Source organism: Anolis sagrei, chromosome 6 (assembly GCF_037176765.1).
Source record: "Anolis sagrei isolate rAnoSag1 chromosome 6, rAnoSag1.mat, whole genome shotgun sequence".
NCBI classification, from domain to species: domain Eukaryota; kingdom Metazoa; phylum Chordata; class Lepidosauria; order Squamata; family Dactyloidae; genus Anolis; species Anolis sagrei.
This window is the reverse complement of record NC_090026.1, coordinates 14352104-14369851: the sequence shown is the minus strand read 5'-3', so window position 1 is coordinate 14369851 and position 17748 is coordinate 14352104. Positions and strand designations below refer to the sequence as shown.

The 17748-nt window shown below is 44.1% G+C and overlaps 1 protein-coding gene across 1 annotated transcript; it reads left to right on the top strand.

Annotated features, from left to right (window-relative positions):
- The first annotated feature begins 515 nt into the window (after positions 1–515).
- Positions 516–12587, top strand: LOC132779349 (cardiotrophin-2-like). Its single transcript, XM_060783040.2, has 3 exons — positions 516–1079; positions 3718–3860; positions 10614–12587. Exons 1-3 carry the CDS (start codon positions 1064–1066, stop codon positions 11070–11072), a joined length of 618 nt encoding a protein of 205 aa, XP_060639023.2. The 5' UTR covers positions 516–1063; the 3' UTR covers positions 11073–12587.
- Positions 12588–17748: the final 5161 nt, after the last annotated feature.

Here is a 17748-nt window from a genome sequence, read left to right as displayed (position 1 = left end):
GTATTTTCCGATGGCATTTGGTGATCCCTCTGACACCCCCTCGTGACCCCTCCCCTAGGGGCCCTGACCCCCAGGTTGAGAAATGCTGCCCTATACTTTGCTAATGGTTGTTTTTCTAAATTGCCAAATAGCCAAATATATAGCTAGTCCCACTGGTAAAATGATGTTCCGTTTGGTGGGATTCCTAAGGTTGCCAGACTGAAAATTTGAATGGTTGTGTAAATTAGGGAAGTTCACTTACTGTTCCTTGTGATAAGTGCTCAACAAAAATTGGCTAAAATTTCCTCTTCTACACAAGCCTGAAAAGTACAGAAGCCCTCTTTGGTGTTTCAGCTGGCAACTTTTGGTCTTCACCAGACAGAACATCATTCTCCTGGTGAGACCAGCATCATCCTGGCTGTTTGACAACTCTGTGCAATTGAGAAAGGAAATGCCCTCTTGTCTCATGTGCTTTTCAGCCCTCCTCCTCCTCCTGTGTCTTTTCTTTTCTCCTTTCCCCTATTCAGGAAATTAAGCACATTTCACAATCGGCCCCACCTCTCCCCGCCTTCCCTTGCATCTCCTTCTCTTTTTCGCTCCCCCCAGTTTGTGTTTTTTTTTTCTTTCTTCTTCTTCTTAGGAACAACAGAGTCCAGGAAATGGTCCTATGAGTTTTTTCCCCTTTCCCCCTCTCTTCCCCTTTTTTGGGAGGAGGTGTTTGCCACAGAGGGGAGGGGAGGAAGGCTGGGAATGACAGAAGATGGGTTTAATACCTCAGCTGCCTATAAAGGGCCGGGTCAGTGGGGTTCCTGGGACAGTCAGAGCAGCAGCACCAAGAGGCTCAGGGCAGAAGGAGGGACTGCTGGGAAGCAGCCCTTTATGGCCAGAGAGAGATCCAGGCAGAAGAGGACCAGGGGCCACCATCCCAACTGCCTCCACTTGGGGGCGACAGAGACAAATTACCAAGAATCTCCAACAGCATCCACATAGGAGCAGAAATACCTCCTTCAGTCATTAGGGGGTGACAAAAGGGACCCCAAACCAAAGTTTCTAAACTTCACCCAGATTTTCAACTCCAGTAGCCATGAGTCTTTCTTTGGGTAAGTGTAACTTTTTCTCTAAGGCATATGGCCGGATGTTTGGTGATTTGGGAGGAGATAGTGACAAGCTTTTGGGAAATGTTCTTATTCAGCTGCCTATTATGGATAGATACTAACATTATCCCTGTTCTTTTAGTTTATTTTTCTGGCTGATTTCTCCCTCTCAAAAACATCAGCCTATAATTGTTCTCCCAACCACCCTGTGAGGCTGGTTGGGCTGAGAAATGGGAATGGCACATGAGTCACCGGAGAAAATTCATGACTTAGCAGGAATTTGGCTGTTCTATAGATTGAATATCTGGGTTATTGTGAGTTTTCCGAGCTGTATATCCATGTTCCAGAAGCATTCTCTTCTGACGTTTCACCTGCATCTATGGCAGGCATCCTCAGAGGTTGTGAGGTCTGTTGGAAATTAAGCATGTGGGGTTTATATATCTGTAGAATGTCCAGGGTGGGAGAAAGAACTCTTGTCTGTTGGAGGCAAGTGTGAATGTTGCAATTGGCCACCTACCCCACACAGGCAAGACCTCTTTCTCCCACCCTGGACATTCCACAGATATATAAACTCCATTTTCCTAGTTTCCAACAGACCTCACAACCTCTGAGGATGCCTGCCATAGATGCAGGTGAAACATCAGGAGAGAATGCTTCTGGAACATGGCCATACAGCCCGGAAAACTCACAACTCAGTGATTCTGGCCATGAATGCCTTCGACAATAGATTCAATATCCTTTATCCAAAATGCTTGGGACCAGAAATTATTTTGATTTCCCCCCAGATTTTAGAATACATGTATTTGCATATATGTACATAATGATATATTTTGGAGATAGGACCCAGGTCTATACCCCTTCATAGCCTGAAGGTATTTTTTTTTTTGAAAATGTTGTGCATGAACTAAAATTTGTATATGTTGAATAATCAGAAAACAAAAATATCATGATCTCAGCCATGCATTTTAGATTTTGGAATGTTTGGGGTTTGAAAAAACAGATAAGGGATGCTCAACCTATACTAGATATGCTCTGAGGCAGGTTTGCTTGTCAGTTGTTACTTTGCGTATTAGTGCCAGGGAAATTCAGAGGCATTTTGAAATGGCACTTTCTTTGTGTATGGTAGAATGCTACATAGAATAACTGACGACATATATATTCAATCATAATTAGAACTTGCCGCTACTCACAGCAGTGGATGGTTGCTTCTGTGTAAAGTGGGTTTGCTTTGGGGTTTAGCCTGAACTCTCCATGGTGCTGAACCCTATTAGAGGCACAGCACTTTGGATAGCTCCATGAAGTCTGGACTAAAACCTATGATACTTTGCTATTTTAATTATTATGTTGTTTTCTATTGTCTAATGTGTTTTGTTCTGATGTAAACTGTTTGTATGCTCTTTCTTTGGGCATTGAATGTTTGCCATATTTGTGGGAAACCGTCCTGAGCTCCTTCAGGGAGATAGGGCAGTCTATATATAAAGTTTATTATTATTATTACTATGATAGATTCTCCATCCCCTCTAGCATGATGGCAATCCCAAGGCTGTTGGAGAGGTTGCAATAGTGAGAGCTAATGTGGCATTATAGCCCCCTAAATTCTCTGCTTAAAAAAGCCAATGTGTTTCTAGGCTATGTCAATAGGAGTACCGTGTCTAAATAGGAGTACAGTGTTTCTCAACCTGGGGGTCAGGACCCCTGGGGGGTTGCGAGGGGGTATCAGAGGGGCCACCAAAGACCATCAAAAAATACAGTACTTTCTGTTGGTCATTGGGTTTCTTTGTGGGAAGTTTGGCCCAATTCTATCATTGGCATGCTCTTTGATTGTAGGTCAACTATAAATCCCAGCAATGTCAAGGTCTGTTTTCCCCCAAATTCCACAAGTTTTCACATTTCGGCATATTGAGTATACATGCCAGGTTTGGTTCAGATCCATCATTGTTTGAGTCCACAGTGCTGTCTGGATTTAGGTGAACTACAACTCCAAAACTCAAGGTCAATGCCCACCAAATCCTTCCAATATTTTCTATGGGTCATGGGAGTTCAATTCATTAGTAGAGTTCAGAATGCTCTTTGACTGTAGGTTAACTATAAATCCCAGCAAGTACAACTACCAAATGACAAAATAAATCCCCCAACCCCACCAGTATTATTTGGGTGTATCGGGTATTTGTGCCAAATTTGGTCCAGTGAATGAAAATACATCCTGCATATCCGATATTTACATTATGATTCCCAACAGTAGCAAAATTACAGTTATGAAGTAGCATTTTATGGTTGAGGGTCACCACAACATGAGGGGCTGTATTAAGGGGTCATGGCATTAGGAAGGTTGAGAACCACTGGTCTAAACTGGGGGAGTCATAGTCCCACTCTATTATACTTTGGTTAGACTTCACATGGAATACTCTGTCACTTTTGGGCACCACAGTTCAAGAAAGATATGGGCATGTTGGAACATGTACTGAGAAGGGCAACCAAAAGGATCAGAAGTATGGAAACCAAGTCTTATTAGGAGAAGCAAAGCCTTCAACAATACATTGTTGTTGTTGTTGTTGTTGTTGTTGTTGTTGTTGTTGTTGTTATTATGGCCTTCCCCACAACTGGGAGTTAATATTCAAGATTCTCTCTTTTGTTTCTTTTTTAGTTGGCAGACTCTTTGTAATTTCGGCTGTCTTCGTCCACATTGCTTCTTCTGATCCTGAGCTTTCTGTCAACAACCTCATTAGCCGGACCTACCAACTGGTCCAATACATGAAAGAAAACACCACCATCCTTCTCAACACCTATGTAAGAATTTTTTGCCTTCTTAAATTTGGGGTTATAGACAGGGTTGATTATTATACTTCGAACCAACAATTGCAAAACCAAATTCTTAGAAATTATGTGGTTTCTTGGAAAGCTCTTCCGTGCCCACATTTCTACGAAAGACAGCGTGCCCGTCCCTGGAAGGAGACGGTTGGCCGTCTTTGAGATTATGTCTTCAATACTAGCGTCGTCTTAAGAATTGCATTCTCAAAAAAGATAAGCGAAAAATGGCTGGAAGAAAAACATGAAAAATTACCAGGTTTCAGCCTTTAATAAAAACATTTTAAAATTTCATATCCTCTGCCAAATGCAAATTTTGCACCAACCAGAATGCATATTGGTGAGAAGGGTGGAAATCCGTTCCTGTTTTTAGTCTGAACTTGCATTGCAGTAGACTGGGTAATTTACTCTGGGTTTTGGGGTGAATGCTAAAGGAACCATTCAAGAGGGTGAGTTCTGTTCTTTAAAAGACTTCAGCATAACTCAAACCGTTCCTTTAGAGGTTAGATTAAAACCCGGAACAGGTTTGCCAAGCCATTGACTAACCACTGGAAGCACATTTTTACACTCTGAAGAATTCTGTAGAATTTGGAACTCTAATTTCTGTGTCCTTCACCAGCCACTGCCTTCATTTCTTTTCTACTTATGGGGCCAAGGCAGTGGCAGTTGGGGTGGAGGTCTTTTGTCTTCTTTTGGCCTTAAGTATGACAGTACTAAGGGCGCCCTTGTGGCATAGTGGGTTAAACCACTGAGCTGCTGAACTTGCTGTCTGAAAGGTCAGCGGTTTGAATCCGGAGAGTGGGGGGAGTGCTTGCTTTTAAGCTCAGCTTCTGCCAACATAGCAGTTTGAAAACATACAAGTGTGAGTAGATCAATAGGTACCGCTTCTGCGGGAAGGTAATGGCCCTCCATGCAGTCATGCTGGCCACATGACCTTGGAGGCATCTATGAACAACGCCGGCTTTTGGCTTAGAAATGGAAATGAGCACCACCAACCAGAGTGGAACACGATTAGACTTAATGTGACGGGAAACCTTTACCTTTACTATGATGGAGCTGTACCTGACCCTTCTCTCTTTTTGATGCCAGGGCAGTCGTAGTTAGAAGGGAGAGAGGGCTTTTAATCTGCTTCTGGGCTTGAGTTAGATATATAATCTGTACCTATAATCAGGGCAGTGGTAATTGGGATGGAAAACTTTTCATCTGCTTCTGGACCTAAGCAAAATGGAGCTAAGGCTGCCCTTTCTTCTCTTCCTCCATAACCAGGGCAATGGCAGTTGGTATGGAAGGAGGGCCTTTCATCTAGTTCTGGGTCTTCATGTTTTCTGGCTTATGGTTTACTCTAGAGTAGACATTACTAGAACGGAGCTGGACTTCATATGCTGAGGTTAACAATTTGGGAACCCCCAACTCTGGGGGTTGGTGCTCATCTCCATTTGAGAATTTGGGAACCCCTGACTTTGGGGGGTGGTGCTCATCTCCATTTCTAAGCTGAAGAGCCAGAGTTGTCCATAGACACCTCAAAGGTCATGTGGCCAGCATGACTGCATGGAGCACCATTACCTTCCCCTTGGAGCAGTACCTATTGATCTACTCACAGTTTGTTTTCAGGAAAACAGACCTTGACATTTGTGAATTGTAGTTGCTGGGATTTATAGCTCATCTTCAATCAAAGAGCATTCCGAACCCCACCAATGATAGGATTGGGCCAAACTTCCCACACAGAACCCCCATGACCAACATAAAATACTGTGTTTTCTCATGGTCTTCATTGACCCCTCTGACACTCCCTTCGCGATCCCCACAGGGGTCCTGACCCCCAGGTTGAGAAACACTGTTCTGCAGAGATACTCGCAGGAACACCTCAGCAAGCGAGAGTCCAAAAGTAGCAGGTTAAAACGTGGAACCTCAATCAGTCGCTGATACCAGAGGAGAAACTCCCCCCTGGGCCCACAGAAGAGCGGGCAACTTGGAAGGTGTTGAGATGAGATGCAGAGCCAATCTTCAGAAATGGGCCACAAAGTGGAATCCACACTTAAGTGGCTGAGGGGGAAAAGGAAGGGGCCTGAGGCTGTTAGGAATTGTGGGAGCTGAAGTCCAAAACACCTGGAGGGCTGAAGTTTGCCCATGCCTGATTTACACTGTAGATTTAATTCATTTTGACTCCACTTTAACTGTCATGGCTTAGTGCTCTGAGATCATAGGAGTTGTTATTTTGGCGAGACACCAGCCCTGTTTGGCGGATTAAGCTAAAGAACATGTAAAGACCACAACTCCCGTGGTTCCACAGCATTCAGCCATGACAGTTAAAGTGGCACACTGAAACGGTGATCCTCCTTGGACCTGGTGAACTTTCTCCCTTTTCAAATAATTAAGTCTTTCAAAATCCCAACCCTCCTGGCTTCCTTTATGCCTCCAGGCCATGGAAAAACTATCTCTGTTCAACCTTTGCCAAAGACACCCACACACTGAGGAAACAAAGGTGAGAAATGTATTCAAAGCCTCAAAGGGAGGACGGCGGCGCTGGGGGTGAAAGAGAATGGGAAAGCCTCGGTGGCTCATAGGCTCCAGGGGGTCTGCCAAGCGTGACTTGCCTCCTTTGTCACCTCTCAGAAATCTGGGAGAGCGTCACCCACCCACCAGTCCCAGCCTTCTGTGGGATTCCTCAGTCTGGAGAAACAAGCCTCTTGTTGTTTCTCAGTCTGACCAACCGTAGTTCCTCCAGCGTGACTTTCTCTTTTACGTGGACGCTGCGGGCTGCATACCAGCGGGCCAAAGCCTCCGGGTTGCAATGACCTCACGGCCTCTGGCATCTTAAGCCCGGGCATGTGGCGGGAAGCGGACGGTGGGGAATACTTGGGCACCCTGCCATTGTGTCGGCAAGATCAGAATGCAGGCGAAAGGGCTGAAGGCCACTTTGGAAAGGGATGATAGAATTGTAGAGTTGGGAGAGACCGCAAGGGCCATCCAGTCCAACCCCCTGCCATGCAGGAATACTCTGTCCAAACACTCCTGCCAGATGGCCATCCAGACTCTGCTTGAAAATCTACAGAAAAGGAGACTCCACCACACTCCATAGAAGCATATTCCATGACTGAACAGTTCTAACCATCTAAACATTCTTCCTAAAGTTCAGGTGGAAACTCTTTTCCTGCAATGTGAATTCATTGCTCTGTGTCCTAGTCTCTAGGTCAGGGGTCCTCAAACTTTTTAAACAGAGGGCCAGGTCACAGTCCCTCAAAGTGTTGGGAGGGCCGGATTATAATTGAAAAAAAACATGAATGAATTCCTATGCACACTGCACATATCTTATTTGTAGTGCAAAAAACACTTAACAACAATACAATAATTAAAATGAACAATATTAACAAATATAAACTTCTTAGTATTTCAGAGGGAAGTGTGGGCCTGCTTTTGGCTGATGAGATAGGGTTGTTGTTGTTGTTGTTGTTGTTGTTGTTGTTGTGTGACTTCAAGTCATTTCACACTTACGTAGACCCTGAGCGAGGGCCATGTATCCGGCCCCTGGGCCTTAGTTTGAGGACTCCTTCTCTAGAGCAGTGGAAAATATGCTTGTTCCTCTCCCAAAGTTCTCACCTCTTTTGCTAATGTTAAAAAGTCATAGAACAAGTGCAGCCGTGAATTTATGGGCCACCTTTCCATCTTGTTTTCTGTTGATGGCTTAGTGGACAAAGGCATTGCAAAGGCTGAGAGAGAGTGACTTGCCCAAGATCACCCAATGGGTTTTCCATGCCTGAGAGGGGATTCAAACCTTAGTCTCCTAAAATCCTGGTTCGAAACTCAAAGCACTCCTATCTAATGTCGAATGCTTTCATGGCCAGAATCACTGGGTTGCTGTGAGTTTTCTGGGCTGTATGACCATGTTCCAGAAGCAGTCTCTCCTGATGTTTTGCCCACATCTATGACAGAGAATGCTTCTGGGACATAGCCATACAGCCCGGAAAACTCACAGCAACCCAATGATTCTGGCCCTGAAAGCCTTCGACAACACATAGCACAGCTCCCATTTCAAACACCAGTCTTGGAGCTCTCTTTAGTACCTTGGGATATGGTTTGCTTGGGGTGCATCTAGACCAGGGGGCCTCAAACTTTTTAAACAGAGGCCCAGGTCACAGTCCCTCAAATTGTTGGAGGGCCGGATTATAATTTGAAAAAAGCATGACTGAATTCCCATTCACACAGCACACATCTTATTGTAGTGCAAAAAACACTTAAAAACAATACAATAATTAAAATGAAGAACAATTACAAACTTATTAGTATTTCAATGGGAAGTGTGGGCCTGCTTTTGGCTGATGACATAGGATTGTTGTTGTCATGTGCTTTCAAGTCATTTCAGACTTAGGTTGACCCTGAGCGAGGGCAGGGTAAATGACCTTGGAGGGCCTTATCTGGGCCTCAGGCCTTAGTTTGAGGACCCCTGATCTAGACTGTGGATTGAATGCAGTTTGGGACCACTTCAACTGCCATGGTTCAATGCTATGGAACAGTGGGAGTTGCAGTTTTACATACTCTTCTCTGCCAAAGATTGCTGGTGCTTCACTAAACTACAACTCCCAGCATTTGATAGCATTGAACCATGGCAGTTCAAGTGGGGTCAAACTGCATTCATTTCAAAGTGTATTTGCACCCTGGGTTTCAAACTATCAGAGAGTTGCCAGATCTCACAGCCTGGCCTTAAATGTCCTGCTTTTTGTGGGAGATGAGGGTTCAAATTTTCCAGTTTGGGGTAGGCTCAACTTTGAATAGAAGGAATGGTCTGGGAGCAAATCTATTTCAGAGCTCACATAACAGAGCAGCAATTAATGATTTTTTCTGTTGCAACAATCAAAGATCCTCCAAAAGGCCTCTCTATTTAATTAGTTAGCATCTTCCTTCCTTCACAAATGTTGCTGTGTCAGGTCTCACCTTCTGCTCTGCTTTCCACCCATCTTCTAGATCTAGAAGCAAGGAAGTTCCTCAAGCAGAATACCTGTTAGTTCACTTGTCTTCTACTAAGTTTTCCAGTGCTTCTTTAGAAGATGAATAAACATTTCTTTTCACCTTGGTCTGGGAATAGTTTCTTTAGATAGAGTTTCTGCTTATTAACATCATGTGGCTCCTTCAAAGTTTCGGGTTTTGGCCCAGAAACTTCCGAGCTTGGGACGATCCTGAACCAGCAATAGCTCGTTTCTTTGCACAAGACAGATCTGAGTCCTGCATTTCCTAGGATCGGATGATCTTGTGGTTGGAGGATAGCCATGCCCTCAAGGAGAGTAGGCAAGTTGCCTGTTCCTGCCCAGCCCAACCCTTCTTCCCAGGGAGCCAGTACACCTGAGGTTTAAAGAGCAGCTTTGGCTTTAATTCAGGTTTGCAACGGGAATGGGAAGCTAAGGGTGGCCAGAAAGCTCATTTGCATGACAAATGCTTCGCTTTCGCCTGAACAGGATGTTGACAGATATAGCTTATGTAGGCATGCATAAGTGGCATCACCCGAAGATGTAATCTACTTCCTTAGATGTGTTTTATTATTATTATGAAGGATTAAATCAGGGTCAGGAGACTTTTTGGTTGGGGAGGGAAAGAGGGTGAATTAAAATATATAGTTTTAAAGGAGGAGGCTAGTAAAGCAAAGGAGCCTGGTAGCACAGTGCGTTAAACTGCTGAGCTACTGAACTTGCTGACCGAAAGGTTGCTGGTTCGAATCCCAGGAGCGGGATGAGCTCCCACTGTTATATTGGATATATTGAGTAATTGTGCCAAGTTGATCCAGATCTATTATTGTTTGAGTCCATGGTGCTCTCTGGATGTAGGTGAACTACAACTCCAAAACTCAAGATCAATGCTCACCAAACCCTTCCAGTATTTTCTGTTGGCCATGGGAGTTCTGTGTACCATGTTTGGTTCAATTCCACCAAGGGGGTTTCAGAGGGGTCACCAAAGACCATCAGAAAACATATATTTCTGATGGTCTTAGGAACCCCTATGGCAGAGAAGACTGAAGATTTCTCCGCCTGTCCTTCTCTTCCTTTTTTTTTTTGGGAACAAATGGCAAATCCTCCCACCAAAAGTCTTCCTGTGCTGTGACTGGCCAGCCTCTCAGCCAAGGGGAGGGCTGTTTCTGAGACTCCAAAGGGAGAGCAGGCATGCTTTGTGAATGGCAGAGTGGTGCGCATGTGCGGGAGAGGGAGAGTGTGTGAGGCTGGAGGGAGACTCATGCCAGGAAGTCCCTTCAAGGCTTGGGGGTTCTTTGTGGGAAGTTTGGCCCTCTTCTATTGTTGGTGGAGTTCAGAATACTTTTGATTGTAGGTGAACTATAAATCCCAGCAACTACAACTCACAAATGACAAAATCAGTCTCCTCTCCAACCCCACCAGTATTCAAATTTGGGCATATCGGGTAGTTGGGCCAAATTTGGTCCACTGAATGAAAATGCATCCTCTATATCAGATATTTATGATTCAAACAGTAGCAAAATTCCAGTTATGGAGTAGGAACAAAAATAATTTTGTGACCGGGGGTCACCACAACATGAGGAACTGTATTAAGGAGTCTCAACATTAGGAAATTTGAGAAACACTGCTATAGATCTTAGAAAGCTATAACTTGATTTAAGATTGGCATGCTGTCTAGTATCTGAACAGAGGATGGGCCGGAGATGTCAATGCCTTGGTCCTTTATGAGCTGCAACAGGACTTTCTAACTGTGCCCTTTGCGTTCTTGTTTTGTTCCCAGCGAAGTCACCAAGGGAGCCCATTTAGCGATCCCGATTTCAACGATTCAAGGACACGCTTTGAAGAAGTGCCATTGCCCTTCAGCATTTACCTGGAATGGAAGAATCTTTCTGACATAAAGCGTCTGGAGGAGAACCGCCAAGCTTACCGTGCCTACTCGAGGTTAATGGAGGTGGTCTGGGACGACCAGTCTGACTTGAACCCTGGCGAAGGGGAACTGCTGGAAATGCTGAGACTGACCCGGCAACGCATCCAAGGCCTGCTCAGCAATTTGACCTCCATCATTTCCACCTTGGGTGGACCATCAGTCCCTGTTACGGACCCACCCATGCCAAACTTGGTCGAAAACGACACCTTTAAGAAGAAGCAATTGGGATACGTTGTGTGCTTCTGGTACAGACTGTGGGTGGATAGGACGCTGCGGGACTTCGACATCCTAAGAAAGAAATATCCAAGTTAATGCTTCCTCGAGGAGTCAAAAGGGTGGCACTTATGCCCAGCTCCTTCCTGGAAACCTCTCAGGGAAATGAACCGAAGACAGACGGAAGCAGGATTGGACATGTTTCATGCAAATTTACCTATTTATTTCCACGCTTCTCGTGCTACAAGATCTCAGTAGAAACCGGTGGCTTGGATACCTGCCCCAGGCGTGTTTGTCATCTGTTACATGTCTTAAGTCATCTCCCAGATCCTGGAACATTTTGGCTTTTACCTTATTTTTAATATTTATGTATTATAATATATATTTAAAGATTATGCAGAAAAAATGCATGAACTTATACAGGTGAAAATGTTCACAGGATCAGATCTTGGGGGGGAAAATACAAAATGGGGCATTCAGAAAGCATTTTTTCCAAGATTTGACCCTGTAATTATTTTCGCCTGTATAACTTTGCATGAAAATGTAAGTTCTCTGTTATGTCTGGTTGGCCAGTATTCAACTACACTTTTTGACACAACCCAATACTGTGGGATTTTGGGATTTGTAGTTTTTTGTGATATCAACCTTCTTTGTCAAAGGGTTTTGGTGCTTCGCCAAACTACAACTCCCATGAGTTAAGGTCCATGGTCACACAGCTCAAAGCTATGGTATCATGGGAGTTGTAGTTTTAGTCTTCTCTAATGGCTGTTCATGCCGCAACAAACAACAATTCCTATGATTCCATATCATGGAATTAAAGTTTAGGGTGACACAATTCAATGCAGTTAAATCCCAGGATGACACTTCTCAATGCTATGGTATAATGGGAGTTGCAGTTTTACAAGGTCTTTAGTCTTCTCTAATGGCCATTGATGCCACAACAAACTGCAATCCCTACAATTCTGTATCATTGAGTTAAAGTTTAAGGTGACACAACTCAATGCAGTTAAAGCCCAGGGCAACACAGCTCAATGCTATGGTATCACGGGAGTTGCAGTTTTACAAGGTCTTTAGTCTTCTCTAATGGCTGTTGATGCCGCAACAAACTATAATTCCTATGATTCCATATCATTGAGTTAAAGTCTATGGTGACACCACTCAATATGGTATCATGGGAGTTGTAGTTTTACAAGGTCTTTAGTCTTCCTTAATGGTTGTTAATGCCACAACAAAGTACAATCCCTACAATTTCATATTGTTGAGTTAAAGTCCATGGTGACACAACTCAATGCAGTTAAAGTCCAGGGTGACACAGCTCAATGCTATGGTATCATGGGAGTTGCAGTTTTCCAAGGTCTTTCACCTTCTCTTTCAAATAGTGCTGGCGCTGCAACAAACTACAAATCCCAGGATTCCATTGACTGCATTATGCTGACCCCTCCTTTACAAAGGTTACACAGACAGCACTTATGTGTGTATTTTTAATTATTTGGTTGTATCCGGGTACTGATAGACTGATAGCTGTACCATTAGACCAGGCATGGGCTAACTTGGGCCCTCCAGGTGTTTTGGACTCCAACTCCCACAATCCCTAATAGCCTCAGGCCCTTTCCTTTTCCCCTTCAGCTGCTTAAGGAAAAAAGGAAGAGGCCTGAGTCTGTTAGGAATTGTGGGAGTTGAAGTCCAAAACACCTGGAGGGCCAAAGTTTGCCCATGCCTGCATTAGACTTTAAGAGAGTAAGTAGGGAAGCAGGGATACCTTGAATGCTGCTCAAAATCCACCTCTGTGCACTAGCAGAGTGGACAATGGCCTGATTTCCCCTCCATCATCTATCAACTGACCATTTCATTACTTCTGGGACAGTTCCTTTACCAACAATCCAACGTTGACAATTGACGCCTGGGCTTGCGTTCTTCCTTTTCCCTCATCATCCCCCCTTTTTTTGATGCCGTACCTTTAAGATTGTAAATCTGGGACAGGGACGCTTTTCTTGCTCTTTATAGGCTGCTCTGGGAGTCTTTTTGGAAAAAGGGAATAATAATAATAATAATAATAATAATAATAATAATTTATGTCATAGAGACGTTTACATGGGTTATTTATATGCTATTTAATATGGGACAGTGGAATGTAATTTATTCTGTGTTTTGGATGTTCTGCAATGCTCTGGAGTTTGGAGAACATTTTAGAAGAACTGCCAGGCAGAAGAAGAAGCTTCCAGGAAAGATACAGAAATTATGAATTTCCTGGAACAGGCTGACCTCTGAAAGTCTGAGTGGACATCTTTTTTATTTCCTCTTTTATAAAACCCTACTTTGCTCATCGGAATCATTTCTTATCCTCTCTCCTCCCTTCCGCCCTTTCTTTATATTCAACCTCTTCCTCTTTACTTTACCCTTTCTCCCTTTTTTTTAGACTACTCTATTCTGTATTGCCCAGGCATGGCCCAATGTTTGCCCATGCCTTGTATAGTCATACCAGTGGTTCTCAACCTGTGCGGGCATGTCCAGATAGTATCTTTATCCCAGGAGCTTCCGTAGCAAACAGGAGGGTAGCCAGACACTAATGCCTGTAAACACAGAAACAATTGCTACAAAAGAGAAAAAGTAAGTGAGATTTCCAGGTGCTGGAATATTGCGGTTTTGACCCGAATATCCGCATCTTCGAATATCTGGATGTCCCTGCAATTGGAAATCACTGGATTTTTAAAAATCTGGGTTTGTTCCCAGGCTTTAGATGTTTGTTCCTGATTGGTTGATTCCTGAAAAGAAGGTGACACTTGAGTAGAAGGCAAAAACTTTGTTTGTGTGCCAGAAACTTCATGAAACATGTGGGGGACACAGTTTCACTGGACAGAACAAAATTGTGCACCCCTAGTCATTACTGTACATCTTTTCACAAGAAAAGCAATCAGGAACAGCCATGTGTAATCCAGGAACCTGTTGTTTGATGCCACAAGTACACAACCAAATCTATTGTCGAAGGCTTTCATGGCTGGAATCACTGGGTTGTTGTAGATTTTTCGGGCTATATGGCCATGTTTTAGAAGCATTCCCTCCTGACGTTTTGCCTGCATCTATGGCAGGCATCCTCAGAGGTTATGAGGTCTGAATATGCCTGCCTCCAAGGATGCCTGCTATAGATGCAGGCAAGATAATGCTTCTAGAACATGGTCATATATCCCAAAAAAACCTACAACAACACAACCAAATCTGTCTGAACAGATGGCCTGGCAGCCAGGCTCTAAAAAGTGACAATAATGACAAAGTTCTGTTCCTGGCTTGAAAGTGTGTTTTCCTCTGTGATTGTGTAGTGTTGACTTGGGTAGAAATGGTACTACCCCATAAACATTGTTTGTGTGGCAGATACTTCATGAAATATCTGGAGGCCACAGTTTTTCTGGTCAGGACAAAGAACAGAACTTTTGCAGTGATTCACTGCAGTGATTCTCCGCATATCCACAATTTTCCGACAGAAATCCCGCGGCGACCATCTTGGGAGCATCTAAATCTCGCAACAAAGCATCAAGTCTGGACAATGGAGGCAGAAATCCCGGGACCAACAAGCCTGTATGTGAACCTCTTCTGAAGTCCTGGGATTTTTTGCCCCTGTTTAAAACTTGTGATTTGATGATGTCTGGAAGCGCCCTAGGCCCCCAGATGTTTTGACCTTCAACTCCCAGAAATCCTAACAGCTGGTAAACTGGCTGGGATTTCTGGGAGTTGTAGGCCAAACACTTGGGGACCCTCAGGTTGAGAACCACTGGTCCATACCCTATTTTACTTAAACACCGGGTTTTTAAAAAAGTTGAAAATATTACTTCTGTTTGGTACTATTTCCATACCTATGTTTAGTACTTTATGGTACTGTGCGTGTGTTTGTTTGTTTTTTCAATTTGAAAAATGATATATTTTGGTACCGATGCTTTTTGTAGGGTTTCAACTAACTTATGTACAAGGGATTTTATTTTGTATAATAAAAATCATGTCATTACAAAAGAGCAACAACGTGTTAGGCTTATTTGTGAAAGCATGACGGGAGGCCGGATGATCTTCGCAGCAACGGGAGGCCGGATGATCTTCGCAGAATTTGGCCAGAAAAGGGAACCGAATCCATTGTGAAACCGGCAGACTCGGAGAGGGCGATCTGAAGTCAGTGATGTAGATTTACTGCTGAAGTCTCAGATCTTAGAGCTGGTCTTTCTTCCCCAGTTCTTAGAGCAGTGGTGAGGTTATTTGAGGTCAAGAGCCTCATGTCTTGGGGGGTAAGCAGGAGGCGTTAGGAAATACAGGGTGGACCCTGCATCACAAGGCAACTGGAACCATGGCCATTGAAATGAACTGCTTTGGTCAAAGGTTGCCATAGAGTTGTCCCAGAGGACCTAGAAAATTCCTAAAAAGTAAGATGCTATGTTCTCCAACATGACATAATGGTATTTGCCGTGTCCTCTGACATAACTTTATGGTTACTTCCATCAGTTTGTTTATCGTGTCAGAAGCAAACTGAGTAAAGGTTCTCCCTGACATTAAGTTGTGTCCAATACTGGGGGGTGGTGTTCATCTCCATTTCTAAGCTGAAGAGTTGGCGTTGTTCATAGACACCTCCAAGGTCATGTGGCCAGCATGACTGCATGAAGCGCCATAATAATGAATAACGAGAATACATTTATAATGTATAAAAAAACCACAAACGAAGTTAAAAACTTGCCATTATGTTATATTTCCTTTGACCAGAAGCTAGCCACTTTAAGTGCCTCTTGTGTAGCTGTAAGAAGGTCCTCCATTGTGCATGTGGTAGAACTCAGACTGCATTGTAGTAGGTGGTCTGTGGTTTGCTGTTCACCACACTCACATGTCGCAGACTACACTTTGAGGTCCCATTTCTTAAGGTTGGCTCTTCATCTCACAATACCAGAGCTCAGTCTGTTCAGCGCCTTCCAAGTCCAACCTTCTGGGTTTTAACCTGCCACTTTTGGACTCTCGCTTGCTGAGTTGTTCTTGCGAGTATCTCTGTAGATCTTAGGAAGCTGTTTCTTGATTTAAGGTGTTGGCTTACTGGCTGATATCTGAACAAACAATGGGCTGGAGATGTCAATGCCTTGGTCCTTTCATTGCTGGCTGCTACTTCCCAGCTGATAATGTAGTCTGCACATATCCAGAAGAAGATCTACAAGCCACTCTAAACACCTTTGCAGAAGCGTACGAGAAGTTCAGCCTTTCATTGAACATTGAGAAAACCAAAGTGCTCTCCAGCAGTCACCAGCCAATCCCTCTGCAATGCCAGAAATCCAGGTTAATGGTATAACATTAGAAAATGTTGACCATTTCCGCTACCTTGGCAGCCACCTCTCCACAAAAGTCAACATTGACACTGAAGTACAACAACACTTGAGTTCTATGAGTGCAGCATTTTTCCAAATGAAGCAGAGAGTGTTTGAGGATTGGGCCATCCATAGGAAAACCAAAGTGCTTTTTTAATAAAACTATTGTCCTCCCAACCCTGTTATATGCCTGTGAAACATGGACTGTCTACAAATGTCACACTCAACTCCATCAGCACTGCTTCTGAAAAATCCTGCAAATGTCTTGAGAAGACAGGCGGACAAATGTCAGCATGCTGGAAGAAGCAAAGACCAGCAACATTGAAGTGATGCTCCTACGCCAACAATTTTGCTGGACTGGCCATGTTGTCAGAATGCTTGATCACCATCTCCCAAAGCAGTTATTATACTCTCAACTCAAGAATGGGAAACATAATGTTGGTGAACAGGAAAAGAGCTCTAAAGAAGCGCTTAAAGCCAACCTTAAAAACTGTGGCACCAAGAACTGGGAAGCCCTGGCCTTTGAGCGCTGTAGCTGGAGTCAGCTGTGACCAGCTGCAGAATTTGAAGTGGCATGAATGGAGGGAGAAAGGCAGAAATGTGCCAAGAGGAAGGCGTGTCAAGCTAACCCCAACTGGAACTGTCTTCCACCTGGAAACCGATGTCCTCACTGTGGGAGTACATGAGGATTAAGAATAGGGCTCCACAGTCACCTATGGACCCACCACGAAGACACTACTCTTGGAGGACCATCATCCGCAGGGTACAAGGGATTGCCGAACAACAACTTCCTGGAAGATATCAGGTGGTACAATACCGGCTAAATAGTATAATTTCTCCAGCACTATTGGGCATAGACATTCTGTGATAAAGCAGCATATCTCATTAAGAGCCACATCCACTGTTTTACTGTGCTGAGATATGTTCCACGCTGGGCATGTGTACTCAGCAGCAGAGTAGCAAAGTGCAAGGGCAGAGGTCTTTACTGTGTCTGGTTGTGATCCCCAGGTTGTGCCAGTCAGCTTTCGTCTGATATTGTTTCTAGCACCTGCTTTTTGCTTTCAACAGTAATAGAAAAGTAACAGAAACACTAATGATGCAATGGCAATCACTCCAATGAGTAGGAGGAAAGAAACCCTTCTTTGAAAAGCAGCTATCCACGCTCGGACGTCCTCTGCTACAGACGTGCCCTTTTGTACGTTGCGCCTGAAGAAACGAAAGTGACGGCACTGTCCTCTCAGGTGCTCTTGGCCTTGGAAGGAGCTTCTTGGCACACAAAGAAAGCATGCCTTTGTTTGCCGCCTTCTGGAGGCGTGTGGGGCAGCGTGCCAGTCTCGGCCCTCGGTCCAAGTCTATCTATTGGACCTTAATCTCTACTTTTTGCTCACTCTCCCTTCCGTGGAATTAACTGCCCAGAGCACGCCCTCTGATACCAACTCCTTGGGATCTCGGAG